This window comes from Heterocephalus glaber, unplaced genomic scaffold (assembly GCF_053883595.1).
Source record: "Heterocephalus glaber isolate CG9 unplaced genomic scaffold, H.glaber_assembly_v1.0 deba00001457, whole genome shotgun sequence".
NCBI classification, from domain to species: domain Eukaryota; kingdom Metazoa; phylum Chordata; class Mammalia; order Rodentia; family Bathyergidae; genus Heterocephalus; species Heterocephalus glaber.
The window spans coordinates 29,595,248-29,612,937 of NW_028258305.1; the positions used below are offsets into that span (position 1 = coordinate 29,595,248).

The window sequence follows — 17,690 nt, forward strand, 5'->3', positions numbered from 1 at the left end:
GAGACTTAAAATTGACTACTGATCTTTTGAAAATGTAAATAATAGTTTCAATCAATCTGAATCAAAGTCTTTAATGATAAGATATTCTTCCTTTTCTTCTCAGATCCCAATTTTGTTCGGACATTTCTTACAACGTACAGATCATTTTGCAAACCTCAAGAACTGCTGAGTCTTATAATAGAAAGGTCTGTCAATTTTTAAATGTTTAAATTGTTTATTTTTTAAAAGAAACTGAGGGAAGATCCCATACATTTCTCAAAAATGTTTTGGGTGAGCTTTAAATTGTAGTACATGAGCCCTTTTTAAAATTTAAAATATCATTTTCTAAAATCATGTAGTTTTGATTATTTAAATACAGAAATAAGTATTCTTTATTTTACATAGAAACTTAGTGTCCAAAACTTAAAATTTATAGAATTGATCAAGTTAAAGAATTATATACAATGTATAATTTATACTTTGGAAATTATATTTTTCATGACTTAGATGTTCATAACAAGAGTTTTCAAATATCCCACATACTGAGCAAAATGGAGCTTGTCAGTGAACAAATCAAGCAAAGTGTTTCCTCTACCCAAACAAGTAGTAATCAACTTTTAAAGCACTGGCTACTCTCAAAAATTATGTCAGCCGATTTAGAGTAATTCTACAAACACCCAAATGAGCATCGGTCCCATAACTCTGTGGTCATATTTATTTTTAGATTTTGCATGTTTTATTATGTAGTTATTTTTTTACCTATACTGGGCAGTATTAATATCTTTTCAAAAATATTATTCTCAGCCTTTACATTATAGAAGCTCCATTGTTTTTTACTGATCTGTAATATCGTCAGTATTTTTTTACAGTATTTTCTTGATTTTGTTAGCAGGTGAAAAAGTTTGTGGATTTCTGTTTGTATAATTTGATATAATTAATATTTTCATAAGTTTTTTTCTGTTTTATGTTAGGTTTGAAATTCCAGAGCCTGAGCCAACAGAAGCTGATCGCATAGCTATAGAGAATGGAGATCAACCCTTGAGTGCAGAACTGAAGAGATTTAGAAAAGAATATATACAGCCTGTACAACTGCGGTAAGCATTCAATAACTAACTGAAATAAACAAGTCTTTATCAATCTTCTGTTTTCAGAGTTGAAGTATGTAAGGACCTTTCCCAAGCAAGGAGTAGGTAGTAAATAAAATAAGTGAATTAGATAAGAGCAATTATCAGAAATTATGGTATAAGTCTTAACATAGAATTTGGAAGTGTTAGCCACTAATAAGATTATTTAATTTGGTAGGAGTTACTGTACTTTGTTTTCATTTGTACTATTCATTGTGATAAGCATTTATGTTTGAATTCCCATGTAACTCAATTTTGTGTTAATGCCATAGAGTATTAAATGTATGTCGGCACTGGGTAGAACACCACTTTTATGACTTTGAAAGAGATACAGATCTTTTGCAACGAATGGAGGAATTTATTGGAACAGTAAGAGGTATGTTTTTTTCCTAAATGTCTAGTTTTATATATAATAAAAGTATATGATGATTGTTGATTAATGTCATTATTGTTCAGTGTTGTCAAGAAATGTGTATAATAATGACAGCATAACCACCTTAAAATTAAAAATTTTCATCATAACAACATTTAGACCTACAAAAATTACCTTGGGATTTCAGTGTATTCTCATTTAGTGAATTAATTTAGTGATCATTTCAGAATTGGTTAGAAAAGGTCTCAATTACACTGAGTTACTGATCTGAAAGTACATGTAGATGAGTGCATGCAGTAACCATCGTGATTTTATAGATTGCCAAGGTTTGTCTTCTGGTTTTAAAACTTCTGGCTGGGTGTGGTGGTACATGCCTGTAATTCCCCGCACTCAAGAGACAGGAGGAACACCAGGAATTCAAGGCCAGCCTGGATTACATAATGAGTTCAAGGCCAGCCTCCACTACATAGCAAGATATTGTCTCAAAAAAAAAAAAAACATCTATGACTGTGTGGCTCCAAGGAAGCCCTAGGTGAATGGGCTTTTATTTCCATTGTATACAGTAAACCCAGAGAATAAAGGCTAAATGTAGTCCTTTACAGTATACACCAGCCACACCAAACCTCATGCTAACATGAGGAATGGGCCTCTGACACTGACTGGTTTATAAAATACAGTGTTGATTTGATTAATGCTGACTATGTATAATCTATCTTTATCAAACTTGTAATTTGTGTAAAATACACTTTTGGGGGGGAGGTTTTTAAAATAATATTTTGAACTAAAGTTCAGAACAATTTAAGTGAAAAATCTCTACAAATTACTTTCTAATTTTACTTGAGAAAGGATCTGGAAGAATCCATACCAAACTATTAACAGTGGTTACCCATGTGAAGAGTTAGATTGAGGTGGGAGACTGGGAAATGGGAAAGGGGAACTTGCAGTTTTTATTTTGATCATTTGAACTTTTTATAGCAAAGGTATAGTCCAGCATCTGTGATTTTTAAACCATATAAAATATTAAATAAAGAGTATTTAAATTTTATTTTAAAATACAATGTATTTCAGGTAAAGCAATGAAAAAATGGGTTGAGTCCATCACTAAGATAATCCAGAGGAAAAAAATTGCCAGAGACAATGGACCAGGTCATAATATTACATTTCAGAGTTCACCTCCCACAGTTGAGTGGCATATAAGCAGACCCGGACACACAGAGACTTTTGACCTGCTCACCTTACACCCAATAGAAATTGCTCGACAACTCACTTTACTTGAATCAGATCTGTACCGGTATGTAATTTGACATTCAAGCTGAAAAATAATTTCAAAAAAGTTCTTTTTAAAAATTAATTCCTGGCCGGGGATTTAGTTCAGTGTTTTGCAAGGACCCGAGTTCGATCCCCGGTACCAAAAAATAAAAAATAAGAATAAAAATTAATTCCCATTTCTGATGTATGGGATTGCCATAAGATATAAATGAGATAGTATATAAAATATTTAGTAATAATAAGACTGGCAGGAAGTTCTGGCTCTTTTACTGCCTTGGTTTCCCTTGCTGTGTTTGAATTTATACCATCTCTCTTCCTGCATTCACCCTCAGTAGAGAAGCTAGGTTCAAATCCTGACTTTACCAATTGCTGGCTTGGTATTTTTGGCCAACTTTAACCCCCTCATGTAACTTTTATCTTTCTGCTTCTTAATTTCTTCAAGAATAAAATGATGCCAAAGACAGTACCTACTGCTGGAGCTGTTGTGCTGCTTAAAATAGTCGTATATGCAATGCTTAACATATTGCCTGGCACAATGTAAATTCTTAGCTATTGCTATGGTAAACTTCAGTCATAACTTGTTAGTTATAGCCCTTTTTAGTTTATTATTCTACATTGATATTTTTCTCAAAAAGTATCTGTATCTGGTTTTAAATTATATTTAGAATCTCCAAGTTATTTATTTTTAATAATTAAATGAGAAAAGGAGCTGAATTTATAGATCCCCCACCAAAGATCATCATAGTCCCAAAATTATAGTGTTAAGAATCTATTTTATTTCCTAGGACTCTTCTGTAGTAGTTTTTTTTTCTCCCCTCTGTTACATTAAAAGGGGGGCCCTTAAGAATTTTAGTGATTACCCTCTTTAGACTGATTATTAGATATCATTATTTAAATACCTACTCTGTCACCCTAACTCATTAAATAATATTTGTACTAGAAAAGATATTATGCAGAAATCTCAACCTTGCCTAAAGCAAAATGCTATTGTAAAGCAATAATAAATGTACACAAGTACATCCACAGAGATATATTCTTAAATTTGTAGAGAAAATACGTAATTATTTATATATATATATATGGGATCAAACTCAGGACCTTACACTTGTAAGGCAGCCGCTGTGCCGCTGAGCTAAATCTCTGGCCCCTATAATTTTTGTTATACCTTGTTTTTATAAATCTTTTGTTGGTGAAAAGGAAAGTTTATTATGCTAGGAGCTTAGTTTTTATTTATCTCATTTACTTAATAAAAATGTCTATATCAGAGGGAAAAGTATGTAATCCTTTGTGTTGGTTTTAGAGCTGTGCAACCATCAGAGTTAGTTGGAAGTGTGTGGACAAAAGAAGACAAAGAAATTAATTCGCCCAATCTTCTGAAAATGATCCGACACACCACTAACCTCACTCTGTGGTTTGAGAAGTGAGTAATCTTGACATTCAGAAGTCAGCTATGTTGTGAATTTCAGTGCACTTTTCTTTCAATGTGTCACATGTCTTTTTGTTCCTCTTTTTGAGTATTTTTCTAATGTACATTTTAATTTCACTTATATTTTTCAATATATTTTTGAGGGGGGTTTTAGGTGTTCTCTTAGGTTTATCATATACATCTTAACTTAAATTCAACTTCACATTTGTAGTAGTTTTAATTCCAGTTATAGAAGTGTTACTCCTATATAGGTCTATGCCTTTTCTCCCCTTTTTGTGATATTGTAATACATATTACATCTAAATTAGTGATGCAGATCCAACAATACACTGTTATAATTTGTTACTTTGCCATTTTATGTCATTCTCTAAACCCATTACTGCTTTACTTTCACCTACTTCCTTTGTGCTGTTACTGGCAATACATTACACATACATTTCTGTGTCATAGACCCAACAGTATATTCATGCACATTTTATAAGCTGCTTTTCAAATCAGGCAAAAGAAGAAATAAAAAATTGCATTTACTGTGTCTTTTATAATTATCTTTATGGTGCTCTTTGTGTGGATTCGAATTACCTTTTAGGATCCCTTGCTTTCAGCCTGAGAACCTCCTTTAGTGTTTCTTATGCAGTGGGTCAGCTAGCAAAGAGTTCTCTCAGTTTTTGTATATCTGGGGAGATTCTTATTTCACCTTCATGTTTTTGAGCCATAGTTCTATCTTCAAATTAACAATTTTTTCCTTGATCAGTTAAACTCTGCTATTGAGCCCCTCCAGTTTTTCTTTTCAGTTCCCCAGTTTCCATTTGCTTCCTTTTTTAAATAAAATTATTTACCTCTAGTGATAGTCTCTCTTAATGAACCTTGTCATCATTCTTTTTCTTTTTGTACTGGGAATCAAACTCAGGACCTTGCACTGTGAGGCAGGTGGAGGAACCACTGAGCTAAATCCCCAGCCCCAATCCTTCTTTTTTTACTTCTATATCATGTTTCCTTTAGTTCTATTAACATATTCTTAATGACTACTTTGTAATCTGTTAAATCTGACATCTGGCTGCTCTCATAGTATGTTTCTATCCCCTGCTCTTAATAAAGTGTATGGAACTTACTTTTCTGTTTCTTTGCATGCTTCATAATTTTTTGTTGGAAATTTGAAATTTTAGATGATAATTGTTGCACTTCTAAGTACTGTTTCTTCCCTTCCAAGGCTGTTACTGCTACCTGCTTGTTTGTTTAATCAGTGACTACCTTGATTATTTTACTGAAGCCCATTCTACCTTTGTGGCTGGCTGTCTCTGTCTCTGTCTCTCTCTGTCTCTCTCTCTCTATCTCTCTCTGTCCCTCTCTGTCCCACTCTCTCTGTCTCTCTCTCTCACACACACACACACACACACACACACACACAGAGTATTCTATCAGCTGCCTTTCACCATAACCTCTACATTCTTGAGCATACCTTTAGTTTTAAACTTTCCACACTTAGTTACAAATGACACGAGATTAGGAGCTGTCTCTTTGAAACAGGGCTTGGGGCAGGGGATGAGGACAAGCTTCGGTCTCAGTGACATTCCTGCTCTAGGGGCTTAGTGCTTGACTGGTGGCTATGAAGAGGTGGTTGGGGTACAGAGGATAGTAGTGTAGCCTCAAGTTCTCTTATTTGCCTCTTTTAACATGGAACCACTGTCTTAGGAACCAGACAAAGGGCTCTTTTCCTGGGCTTCTCAGCACCCTACAGCCCAGGTGGAGGGTTGGGTAAAAGAAGGGAATTACCCACTTCTCTCCTGCACACACCAAGACTTAGCTTTGGGAACAGATAGCTGAAGGCAGGATGAGAAATGCTGAAGTGGTGCTCCTCCAGAGAGGAAAGCTAGGTATTTTTGGCTACAGCAATCTGGAGCGAATGTTCCAAAACAAAGGAGAGAAGCAGCAGTCTGAGTTAAAGTAGACTCTCACTTCCCTTTCCAAATTTTTGTAGATATTTCTTTATTTGCCATTTGCTCTTAGGTCCATTTCCAGAGACTTAAGTGTTGTCGAGTTCAGGGATTTTGTTTTCTTTTGTTGTAATAATTTCACCAGTTTTGCTAGAGGAACTCAGAGGAGCTCTTTACACTATTTATTATGCCGGAAGTCCAGAATTCAATTTTATAAATTGGGGACTGGAGATTAAACTTTGTGTATTGGCTATATTTTTTTTGAGTAAAAACATTATGATTATTTCAGTAATATTTTATAAAGTTCATAGGAGATTTTCACAGATCATATTGGGATTACCAGAACAACAGCCAATGACATAGGGAAAGGATGGAAAAAGACCAGAATGCAGTTTCCTAAAAAGCTTTCCAGGTCATCCTGAGTTAGGACTTCCTTGTGTTTGTGTGATGAAATGTAACATGCCTTTAAAAGTAAAGCTTTAGGGGCCAGAGATTTAGCTCAGTGGTTCCACCACCTGCCTTACAAGCACAAGGTCCTGAATTCGATTCCCAGTACCAAAAAAAAAAAAAGTAAAACTTTAGAATTTGCCCCTAAATGTTACTTCTTGAATTCATTGCCAAGTTAAATAAGTACCCTTCAATGTGCAGAAGCCTTTTCACACCTTAATAATTAAAACATACCAGATCTGAAAAGATGAACATGACTGGTAAGAGATACAGACTACTTTCATTTCTGTCCTGTTTTTTAATAGGCTATTTAGCTGTAGGCCACTTCTTGCCTTTTCAATGTGAGAGTTTCTTGTTATTTGCCACAGTGATTCTCAGGCATGAATGTGTATTAAAATTGGAATCAAATATTCCACATGCAATCTTAATTTCTATACCTAATAACAACTGAAATTGTTAAGTAAAAAATGTAAGTAAATTATGTGATATACTTTTAATTGTCTAGATAATTAGCCAGAATATGATATAGAGATCTAGCTAATGCTTTAAACATGTAAACATGTTATGTTTAACATGATAAGCCAAGTTTATTTTGACAGCTTCACATAGAATGTTTTTTTTCTTAGTGTTAAATCTGCCTCATCAGAGAATAATGTAACTTGCAGTTTTTCCCCCCCAGTACTGGGGAATAAACTCAGAGCCTCACATGTCTTAGGCAAGTGCTCTACCACTGAGCTTCATCCCCAGCCTTTTAAATTTTATTTTGAGACAAGATCTCACTATGTTGCCCAAGCTAGCCTTGAACTTGTGATCCTCCTGCCTCGACGTCCCAAGTACCTAGGATTACAGATATATAATCCTAGCACTCAGGAGGCTGAGGCAGGAAGATCACCATGAGTTGGAGGCCACCCTAGGCTACATAATTTAGCTCAAGGCCACCCTGAACTACATAGCAAGACCCCGTTTCAAAACCATTTTTTAAAATATATTACTGAAAACTAAGTTTATAATATTTTTTTATTTATTTGCAAGTGATTAATAAATTTTAAATTCTTCCATACTATAGACAATAGTAATTTTCTTTTTTTTTTTTTTTTTGGTACCGGGGATCCAACTCAGGACCTTGCGCTTGGGAGGCAGGCGGCAGAAACACTGAGCTAAATCCCCGGCCCAATACCAAGTAAATTTCTTTTTTATTGAAAATAGCAAACTACTTTTTAGCTATTTGCTGGATTACATATACATTATAGATATTATTACATATATAGTAAAATATGTATAATATTTTATGTTACAGAGGTACACTATCCACAGATTTTCAGTATTTAAATGTAAAGTGCTTTTGTTTTTATTGTTTTTCATTCATTTTTCTTAAGTAATATTTAGTTTAGTTTTTGGTACCAGGGATCAAACTTGGAACCTTGTACTTGCGAGGCAGGCAGCAGAACCACTGAGCTAAATCCCCGGCCCCTATTTAGTTTTAATTGTGGTAAAATAATTGACTTTTTGACATAACAGTACTTGTCTGAAGAAATGTAACCAATAATTTCTATTTATCAAAGAAAGAAATTAAGCATTAATCACTAAAATCTTGGAATTAAATGAAGAATTTAGGCAACAGAATTCTTGAATTTTAAACTAAATTCCTCTAGAATACATTTGAATCACAAAAACTTACAAGCATTGAACAAGATACTAGTTTCATCAGCTAATTGTAATACTGATGGAAGAAGCAGCAGATATAGCCGGGGAAGGTTGGTTGATGTAGCAGTCTAGAGAACCCTACCCCTGACCAGAACTGCTTGCCTTCTACGCTCCCCCTACTCTGAATATGTCTTCTTTAGCATCACACTGTAGCCACTCGCCCCCACTCTAGATTATTGAATTTAATAAATTTTTTAAACCATAGCTTTATTGGAAAAATTTCAAAAATTTTAATTCTTTTGTTTTTGATTCCCAGGTGTATTGTAGAAACTGAAAATTTAGAAGAAAGAGTAGCTGTGGTGAGTCGAATAATTGAGATTCTACAAGTCTTTCAAGAGCTAAACAACTTCAATGGTGTCCTGGAGGTTGTCAGTGCTATGAACTCATCACCTGTTTACAGACTAGACCACACATTTGAGGTAGGTCTGTGCATGTATTTTTAAAATGAACTTCCATTGCCTATTATAAATATCTGGACTTTTAGCAATTGTGATCTTTAGTTTTCAAATGCCCCATCTGTCTTTTAAGTAGCAAGTTAAAAGACTGGATTATCTAAGCTTTGTAATGAATTGGTTGCTCTTTTTAAAATTAGGCATCCTGGGAGTTTAGCTCAAAGAAAAGAAATAGAATGAGTATCCTCATTAAAATGTTCTCATGGACCCCATCTCTGTAGAAGAAGAAATAGAAAAAAACAGAAAAAACATTTAGCACTTAATTTGTAATATTTTGTAATTAGATGCTCACATAATTGTGTGAGGAATTGCAAGATAATCTGTATCAAGCACACTTAAGTTTGGACTAGAGCCTATGAAGATGGTTTCTATGACACATTACATGCTTGGAGTTTGACTGATACTGTTGCGTTGGGCCTTATTTTAGTCTGGCATGTTTGGCAAGATCTGTGAGTCCCCTTTCCCACCATACTGGGGACTGAGCCCAGGGAACACTGAGCATTTTATTTTTTAATTTTGTGACAGGGTCTTATTAAGTTACCCGGGCTGGCCTCAAACTTGCAATCCTTCTGTCTCACTCTTGCTGAGTAGCTGAGATTATACGTGTGTGCCTCTGCACCTAGCCTGTGATTCTTTCTATAAATTTAGGCCTCCTGATTTTTTTTTTTCCTTATAGCAAATACCCAGTCGCCAAAAGAAAATTTTAGAGGAAGCTCATGAATTGAGTGAAGATCACTATAAGAAATATTTGGCAAAACTCAGGTCTATTAATCCACCATGTGTGCCTTTCTTTGGTAAGTATTTCTTGCTAAATTTGTATTGTATTTCTGGATAAAATAAGACACTTACTTGATTAAACGATTGAGTATCAACATGTAGAATATAGCAGCATAAAATACTTAAATAGCACCTTAATCTCCTTAGAATTTTTCCCTATTAGGACTTCAAGAAAACCCAATAGAGACTGAGCATCCCTAATCTGGAAGTAAAAATGTTTCTAATTCTAGGGCCAGGGATGTCAGTGGCGTCACGCCTGCCTGACAAGCACCAGGTGCTAAGTTCGATCCCCGGAACCAGGAAAAAATAAAATTCAAATTCTGAACCTTTTGAGATGATATCACAAGTGAGAAATTACATATCTAACCTCATTTGAGAAGTCACAGTCAGCATGCAAGCACACTACAAATATTGTATAAAATGACCTGGTTCCAAAGACCCGTAATGCCAGTGCAGGGAAATCCAGATTTATATTGTTCTCGTGTATGACTAAGTTGGTTCTTTAATGTTTCTTCACTATTTTCTTTGGCAGTCTTATCTCTTCATTTTTTGCAAATGAACTTTAATACTTTTGGGGGGCTGGGGATTTAGCTCAGTGGTTTCGCCGCCTGCCTTGCAAGCTCAAGGACCTGAGTTCGATCCCCGGTACCAAAACAAAAAAAATTATTATTATTATTATTATTATTATTATTATTATTATTTTGGAGGTGGGGCAGAGCAGATTCCCCAAAATGTAATTGAAACAATCAATTAACTTGAAAAGAATACTTAATGATAGTCAGCATTTTCCCTTCTTATTTCTCTTGGGTACTTCTGTTGTGGATTCTAAGAATTAATTTCCTTGGCTTTTCTAAATATTTAATATGTCAGCAGTGTTTCAGTGTCTCTTCCTGTGATCTTATTTTTGAATTATGCCTTATAGAACTGGTCCCAAACAAAGGCTTAAAGATGCTAAAAATAAGCACTCTGTTGTAAACTCAGGTGATTAGATGCTTTTTGTACTATTAAGAAAGTATCTTGGGTTGGGGATTTAGCTCAGTGGTTCCACTGCCTGCCTCACAAGTGCAAGGTCCCGAGTTCGATCTCCAGTACCCCCTCCAAAAAAAGTATCTTTCCTGCCAGACACAATGGCACGTGTCTGTAATCCCAATTACTCAGGAGGCTGAGGCAACAGAATTTGAAGTTTGAGATCAGCCTGAGCAACTTAGGGGGACCTTGTCCCAAAAGAAAAAAAAAAGTGCTGGGGATGTGGCTCATTGTGAGGCTCTGGGATCAATCTCCAGTACCAAAAAAAAAAGGAATAGGCACCTTTCTTGCTACAGAATTGTTTAATATCATTTTTTAAAAAAACCTAAAATTCACTTATATGTATAAAAATGTTTTACTTGTTCCTATTTCCAATATCTTTTCCATTTCTATTTTTAATTCAATTTGTGTTTTTCTTCAAAGAGGTCTTTAATTATTCTCTGCTAATTTTGTTTTTATATCAAGTGATATTGCATTTTATTAATTTCTACTGTTTCTCTAGGGACTGCCCCTCCTCCAATTTTTTTTTCTTTTTGAGACAGACAGGGTCTTGCTATGTAGTTCAGGCTGACCTTGAACTCATTATATAGCTCAGGCTGGCTCTGAACTCACAGCAATCCTTCTGCCTCAGCCTCCCAAGTGCTGGGATTACAGGTGTGTGCCACCATGCCAAGCCCCAAATTCTTGATAAAAATGTTAAGTTTCTTTATTTTCTCTTTCTGGTAAAAGTTAAAGCTTGTGTATTTACTTTTAAATGTGGTGAGTATGACACCACTTCATATAAGGGAGCTGGGAAGGATTTGAGTAGATCTGATGTTCATTTCATCCAATCTGTTGACGTATTTCCTGAGTACTTACTACTGGGAACTATGTTCGAGTACTTAGAAAAGTGGAAAATACATAGTCACTGTGCTCACTTAACTTACATTCATACCACTCATGATATCCTGTGGTCTCTGGTACACAGAGATCAAAAGAAAACTCAGGGCCTATTCACTGGACTCGCATTTGGTCCCTTCTACTACCCCTTCACCCTGATTGGTGTATATTTATTCACCCAAACTATAAAATACTAAGACTCAGTGGTAGAGTGCTTGCATAGCATCCAAAAGACTCCAGTTTCAATCTCCAGCACCACAAAATAAAATACAGTCTCTTAAATCTTCATAAGCACAAAGATCTATGGATCTTCATGTATGGTAAGTGGAAAAAAAAGTTTCAGCCTATATTTAGAGTCTCGTTCCAAAATGTGTTTTGAGTTGAACTGTGTGATTTAGTGAGTGAATATAAACCTGCAGGTAGTTTGATAGGTAGTTGACAGTCCACCTGCCAGACTTCCAGCCTATTATGCTGATCTTCCTGATTACTGAAGCTCCAGTATTTTAAACTAGTTTATCTGAAATAATCCCTGTCAGTCTTGCTACTCTAGGAAGATCATTATTATTCTCAAGTTAAAGGTTCTCAGTTGCTGAAATTAATCAGGTTCCTTTTATGTTTCTGACCCAAAAGACAGAGAGATTTTTGCTGCTTCTGAATTCTATTTTGCCTATATTGTAGTTCATAGAAACTCTTTCAAGATTCTTTCCTAATATCTGAGTACTTGTTTTCCCCTTATATGAGAAGAGTTAGGGATAAGACCTTATAGTTTTACTTCCTGTGTCATCTTACCAGAATTCTTATTTTTCTGCTGACAATGCTACCATTTATTGGAGGGAGGGGGGTGCTTACAACACTCTGCCAGACTTTGGCTTATATATGTGGGCAGACAAACATTTCCTCAGAAAAAAAGGTGGTAAGTACCTCAGCCAAGTGTCTTCTCTGTGTACCAACATCCAAGCTTATAGCACTGGGTTTTCTCTTTCTTGTTATATAGTTCTGATCTTGTGTCCTCCTGTTTTTGTAAATTTGCTTATGTTTTCTTGCTACTTTAGAATTGACTGCATGTCTGTTACAGACTGGTGTAAGTCTCCAAATGTTTTCTCTCTTGTTCTGAAATAATATTTCATTCAAAAATATTCATTCATTAAAAAATATTTGTTGAATACCTCTATCTGCTAAGAATAGACAAATAGCCCTTATTGCTCTTGCTGTCTTCTGCCACTATGAACTGTTGCCCCTCTGCCATGTGGCACCCTGCCTGGGAGCCAGCTGAATATGGACTGAAACCTCTGTAAACTGTGAGGTAACTAAACCTTTCCCCCTTTAACTTTGGGTGTCAGGTATTTTGTCTCAGCAATGAGAAAAGTAATTAAGACAAAAAGTTCGTACCAGAGAAGTAGAACCATTGCTGTGACTATACCTAACCATGTGGTTCAGGAGCCTTTGGGACTGGCTTGTGGGAAGAGTTTGGAAAGGTTCAGAGATGCTGGCTGAAAAAGTAGAGTTGGAGCACCTTAGGCTGTACTTTATGGGAGTCTGGTCAGAGACCAGAAAACCAGAAGACTGACAGAATGCTGCTTGCTGGTAAAGACCAAGTGCAGGAAGTTTCTGCTGGACAAAAGGACTGCATTGGCTGCTGGACTCCAGAGGATGTGTGTTACAGCTTGGCAGAAAGTTTGTCTGCATTTTGCTCATGTCCAGAGACTTTGCCTGAGACTGAGATTAAGGGTGGCAGACTAATTAATCTGGCAGAAGAAATTTCAAGGCAGTCTACTGTTGAGGTAGTGGCATGGCTACTGTTGGGGGCTTTTAGCCAGATTTATGTTGAGAATCAAAAGCAAAGAGCCCAGAAGAATGACTTAAAACACTTTGAGTTTGGCCGAAAAGAAAGCTCCAGTAAAGTTGTAGCCTGCAAAGATAGAGCAGAGGATATCTTGATTGTTGAGAAGGAACAGGAAAATAGAAAAGATGGCCTGGGGACATCACAAGAAGCAGCAGGATCCCACCCTTTGCAGTCTCAAATTGCAAAAGTGAAAGACTTTGCTTTGAGAAGAGAGTGCCAGAGCACCATTGTCAGGAGCCATTCTACATAATTTTGGGGGAAAAATCATTTCACAATTAAACTAGGATTAGGCTTAGTCTTATTGCCTACAGGCCAGCTATAACATGCCAAAACATGATTCCATTTTTGCCTGGGTCACAGCTGAGACCTCAATAGTTCTGTGATGCTGTGACATTCAAGGGTGAGATTACATCAGTTGAAGATGCCCTGGTTCTTTGAAAACAGAGTAGTAAAAGAAAGGTTTCACCTGGGAAGGGACAAATTCCTTATCAGTTTAACCCATCCCACCTACTATTGTAAGAACATCTTTGCTCATCTTATTGTGCTAATCAATTTAAACTCATTGACCTAAAAGCCTCATGGGTCAAAGAATTACCACCACCCTCTGAGACATCTGATACTTCTAATTATAAAATCTTCATCAGTCTAGGATTATTGCCACCCCCTGAGTCATCTATTACTCCTTATGAACCCAATAAATAGTGGTAAGCTCAGGATGCCTTGTCTTTGCTGCTCAGGGCAGCACTTTCAGGCCTAGAACCCAGCTTCTTCTCTAAGTCTCATTTCCTGTCTATATTCTTTAATTTGCCTTGTGCTGTCATGGCTCACAGGACACCAGGACCCACAACAAGGGTTCTAGTAACATACCCTTTCTCAGTTCCCTGCACACCATATTCCAGAATGGCAGTGGCCTAAGGAAGTGGTTCCTTGGGATTTGGTTCATAGGCACTGGACCCTACAGCCAAGAGAAAAGGAAACCTGGCTACTGCTCCAGCTGGTGGCAGACTTTGGCATCATCCACATGGTGTTGGTTTTATGTGCATGCAGAATGCAAGAGTTGTGGGGTCAGGAAGGCCTCCACAGATTCACAGAATTCAGAAGAATTCCACAGATTTCAGAAGAAGGCCTGGGAGGCCAGGCAGTGTGCCCCTGAGAGGTCAATGTGTGAAGCTGTGAATATGAAGCCAGAGGTACAATGGAGATCCCAGAAGGTTGGAGAAGCCAGGAATGTGGATCATCCAAGGGAAGCTGCAAGGAGTGAGCAAAGGGAGCCACAGAAAGAAGCTATGGGAGGTATAACCACAAGGAGTACCATCCGGGTCCGGCCACCCAAGCCCTTTGCAGTTCACAACTTGCAGCAGATTGCTGGGGATACTGGAAGTGGAACTATGAGATTTATTGTTTGCCCTGCTGGATTTTGGACTTGCTTTGGTCCCGTTCCTTTGTATCCTCCTGTTTGTAACTTTTGGAATGGAAATGTCTATCTTGTGCCATTGAATGTTGGATGTGTTTAACTTTCTTTTCATTTGTATAGGGGCTTGCAGCTAAGAATTTGCCTTAAATCTCAGAGACTTGGGACTTGGACTTTGTAGCAATCCTGAAACTGTTAGGACTTGGCAACTCTTAGAGATGGACTTTATAAATGCCTTTTGCATAAAGGGGTGTGCATGAGTCTTTGGGGGCCCAGGGCAGAATGTTATGATTTATGTTTAGATGTGCCCCCCCAAAGCCGCATGCCAATGAGATGGGGCTTTTTCGGCTGGATCTAGAGTGTGTGCTGCTGAAAATGATTCATGGTGCAATGCAAGGCTCAAGGGCACTAGGATTAAGGGTGTGTGTTACTCGCCCTAAGTAGTCCAGATAAGATAAACAGAGCAGGAAGATGCTATTAAAGTTCCCTTGTTTCTTTGCATGCCATGTTGTTTCTCCTCTGCAATACCTGTTTGGCAGACCTTTACAAACTGTGAGCTAAATAAACCTTTCCCTGTGTTAAAAAAAAAAAAAAAAAAAAAAAAAAAAGACAAGTCACGTCCCAGAATGTCTATTGTCTTGAAAGGCCAAAAATTTACAGTACTGTGTGGTAAGCATAACACTGTATTATAGAAATGTGTAAGTCAAATGACAGACACAAAGTGCTATGGAATCTTAGGAACCTGAGCAACCACTTTTTCCTGGGAAGGCTGGGAAAGCCATCAGGGAAAAGAAAAGTAACCTCATTCCTCTTCAATATTTATGTCATACTGCTCTTCTTTCCCTTTCCCAAGAATAGCTGTTAAGTATGTGAACAGTCTTTATAGTCAGGATGAAAATGATCTAGTGAAATACAGGAATAACTAGATGTTCTATTTGTATTTTTTAAAAAAGATTAGGAAAAAACCTTTACTACTATATGATATTCAGGTCTATTTTATATATGTATATGTAGGTTCTACATTTTTAATTCTGTGTATGTGTGTGTGTAAACATTTTTTTACTGTGTAGTATATGTCTTCAAAGTCTGTAATACCACTGCTGTGATCAGTTGTTCTTCTAATTAGCCATCATTTAGTTATAAAATAATTTCTAAATTTTATCTTTTTTTTTTTTTTTTTTTTTTTTGGTACGGGGGATTGAACTCTAGTCCTTGCGCTTGCGTGGCAGGCGACGAAACCACTGAGCTCTAATCTCTGGCCCTCTAAATTTTATCTTGAACTATCCTAAGGCGTTACTTGTAAGCATTTTCACAACTTTATTCAAGAGTACTTCTAACAGCTGTAAGATCCTATTAATTAGTATGTTGGTCACAGACTGTTTCACCAGTTCAGTCACTCAAGCGCAGAGCTGTCTTTCTTCCTACTGCCCTGCCCCTAGGCCAAACTGGTTAATTAGTTCTGGGGGTGAGGGGATCTTACCTTTCCAACATGTATCCCCTCCACTGTATCCCCATAGACCCCAGCCCCATCATCTCTCAAAGATTGTCAGTAGCCTGCTCACTACTCTTTTAGAAAGCTACAGTCATTCTAGAATGCAAAGATGGTTTTAACTCCCTCTCTATCTACTAAATAAAAATTAAGCTTTTTAACAAAAGACATTTCATGACTCAATCCAGGTGCTTCTATCCACAGACTTCACAGGTGGGCTATCAGTTGTGACTAATATGGAAAGATGATTTTGGCCGCTATTCTATATGTACACTTAGAGACCTGTTTGTCAAACTGAATGTTGAAATGAATGGATTGTGCAGATTGCGCAGAATAACTGGCTGAAAGTGAAAGAGCCTGTGCTTATTAGAATACACAGTAACTGTTTCTTACAAATGTATCATGAAGGGCATCCTAGATGTTGAGAAAAAGACAAGTAATATGCAATAACTACATGCTTTTAAAAACCAAGTAGACACTAATGTCTGTCATATTTCATTATTGCTGACTTGTTCAGTATTGTCATTTAATCTTTTCAAGGATTCGCCAAAAATTCTAGTATTTAGAAGTATGCCTCTACAGAGAAGCATTTAGAAACAGTGATCTAACCCTTGCCTATGCCTGCCGTCATATCTTGCTACTCTTTCTCCATTTCACACACTAAGCCTCTGTCTGAGGTCTAACCATACAAAACAGCATCCTCTTAAGTATCCCTTCCAAGCTTCATCACAAATCAGTGTACACGTTGCTGCTTTGCTTGGAATGCCCTTCTATCTTATTCTCTTCAGACTTCTCTTCACTGTTGAGACTTACTGTAGGCATCACTGCATCTATAATGCTTCTTCCAATCCCACCAATCTATGGTAGGGTAAGGCACACCTCACTTGTGCTCTCACAGCATCTTATGCATCACTACTGGTATACCACCTCCTAATACAGCACTTAGTAAATTGTATCATAGTGCCTACATTCAAATCTCTGGACTCTCTGAGATCAGGGACTACGTTTGTTGTTGATCTTTGCATCTGTAATTCTTAATGCAGTACTTGTAGGAGTGAATGAACTCAGATATCCACACCTCTATTTTTTCCTCAGAGCAGTCGCTACTTGAGAAGGCAGACACAGAGAATAGGCCAACATATAATAATAGCATCAAGAGTTGCAACCAGGGTTAATTAATGCTTACTTTTGCCAAGCCCTATTCTAAGCCTCTATAAAAATTCACTCATTTTTCACACCAAGCCTCCTACCTTCATTTTACAGATGAGATAACTGAGGCACAGAGACACTATGCAAGATCACACAAGTAGAAAGCACCAGAGCTGGCTCCAAAACCTTTGTGCTAGAAAGGAAGGGGAGCTAAAGTGCTCCTGGCACCATAGGGCTGGATAAAGAATGAAAGTGCCTATTACTTTGTTCATTATCCTCCTCATCAAGTGCACAGCCCATAGTGACAGGGAAACAGAAGGTCAGTTACCAGGTTGCCATTAAATCTACAAGTACTGAAGACCAGAATACAGTATACATAAATTATATGCAGTTTCAGGTTTGACAGGCTTG

At 36.9% G+C, this 17,690-nt stretch overlaps 2 protein-coding genes across 9 annotated transcripts in view; one reads left to right on the top strand and one right to left on the bottom strand.

Annotated features, from left to right (window-relative positions):
• The window catches only part of Sos1 (SOS Ras/Rac guanine nucleotide exchange factor 1), a 166,418-nt gene that overhangs the window by 91,681 nt on the left and 57,047 nt on the right, over positions 1-17,690 (top strand). For all 5 annotated transcript variants that reach the window (XR_015453000.1, XM_087216115.1, XM_087216114.1 and 2 more), the window contains exons 11-17: positions 104-185; positions 951-1,073; positions 1,376-1,479; positions 2,545-2,767; positions 4,046-4,165; positions 8,510-8,672; positions 9,382-9,499. Coding sequence is in view for 4 of the 5 variants with exons in the window: in XM_087216115.1 (XP_087072241.1) it covers positions 104-185; positions 951-1,073; positions 1,376-1,479; positions 2,545-2,767; positions 4,046-4,165; positions 8,510-8,672; positions 9,382-9,499 (933 nt within the window). In the remaining variant the exon portion in view is untranslated. The remainder of the gene's footprint in view (positions 1-103; positions 186-950; positions 1,074-1,375; positions 1,480-2,544; positions 2,768-4,045; positions 4,166-8,509; positions 8,673-9,381; positions 9,500-17,690) is intronic.
• Positions 1-17,690, bottom strand: part of Arhgef33 (Rho guanine nucleotide exchange factor 33) — a 191,438-nt gene that overhangs the window by 71,498 nt on the left and 102,250 nt on the right. The gene's annotated exons all lie outside the window — the stretch shown is intronic.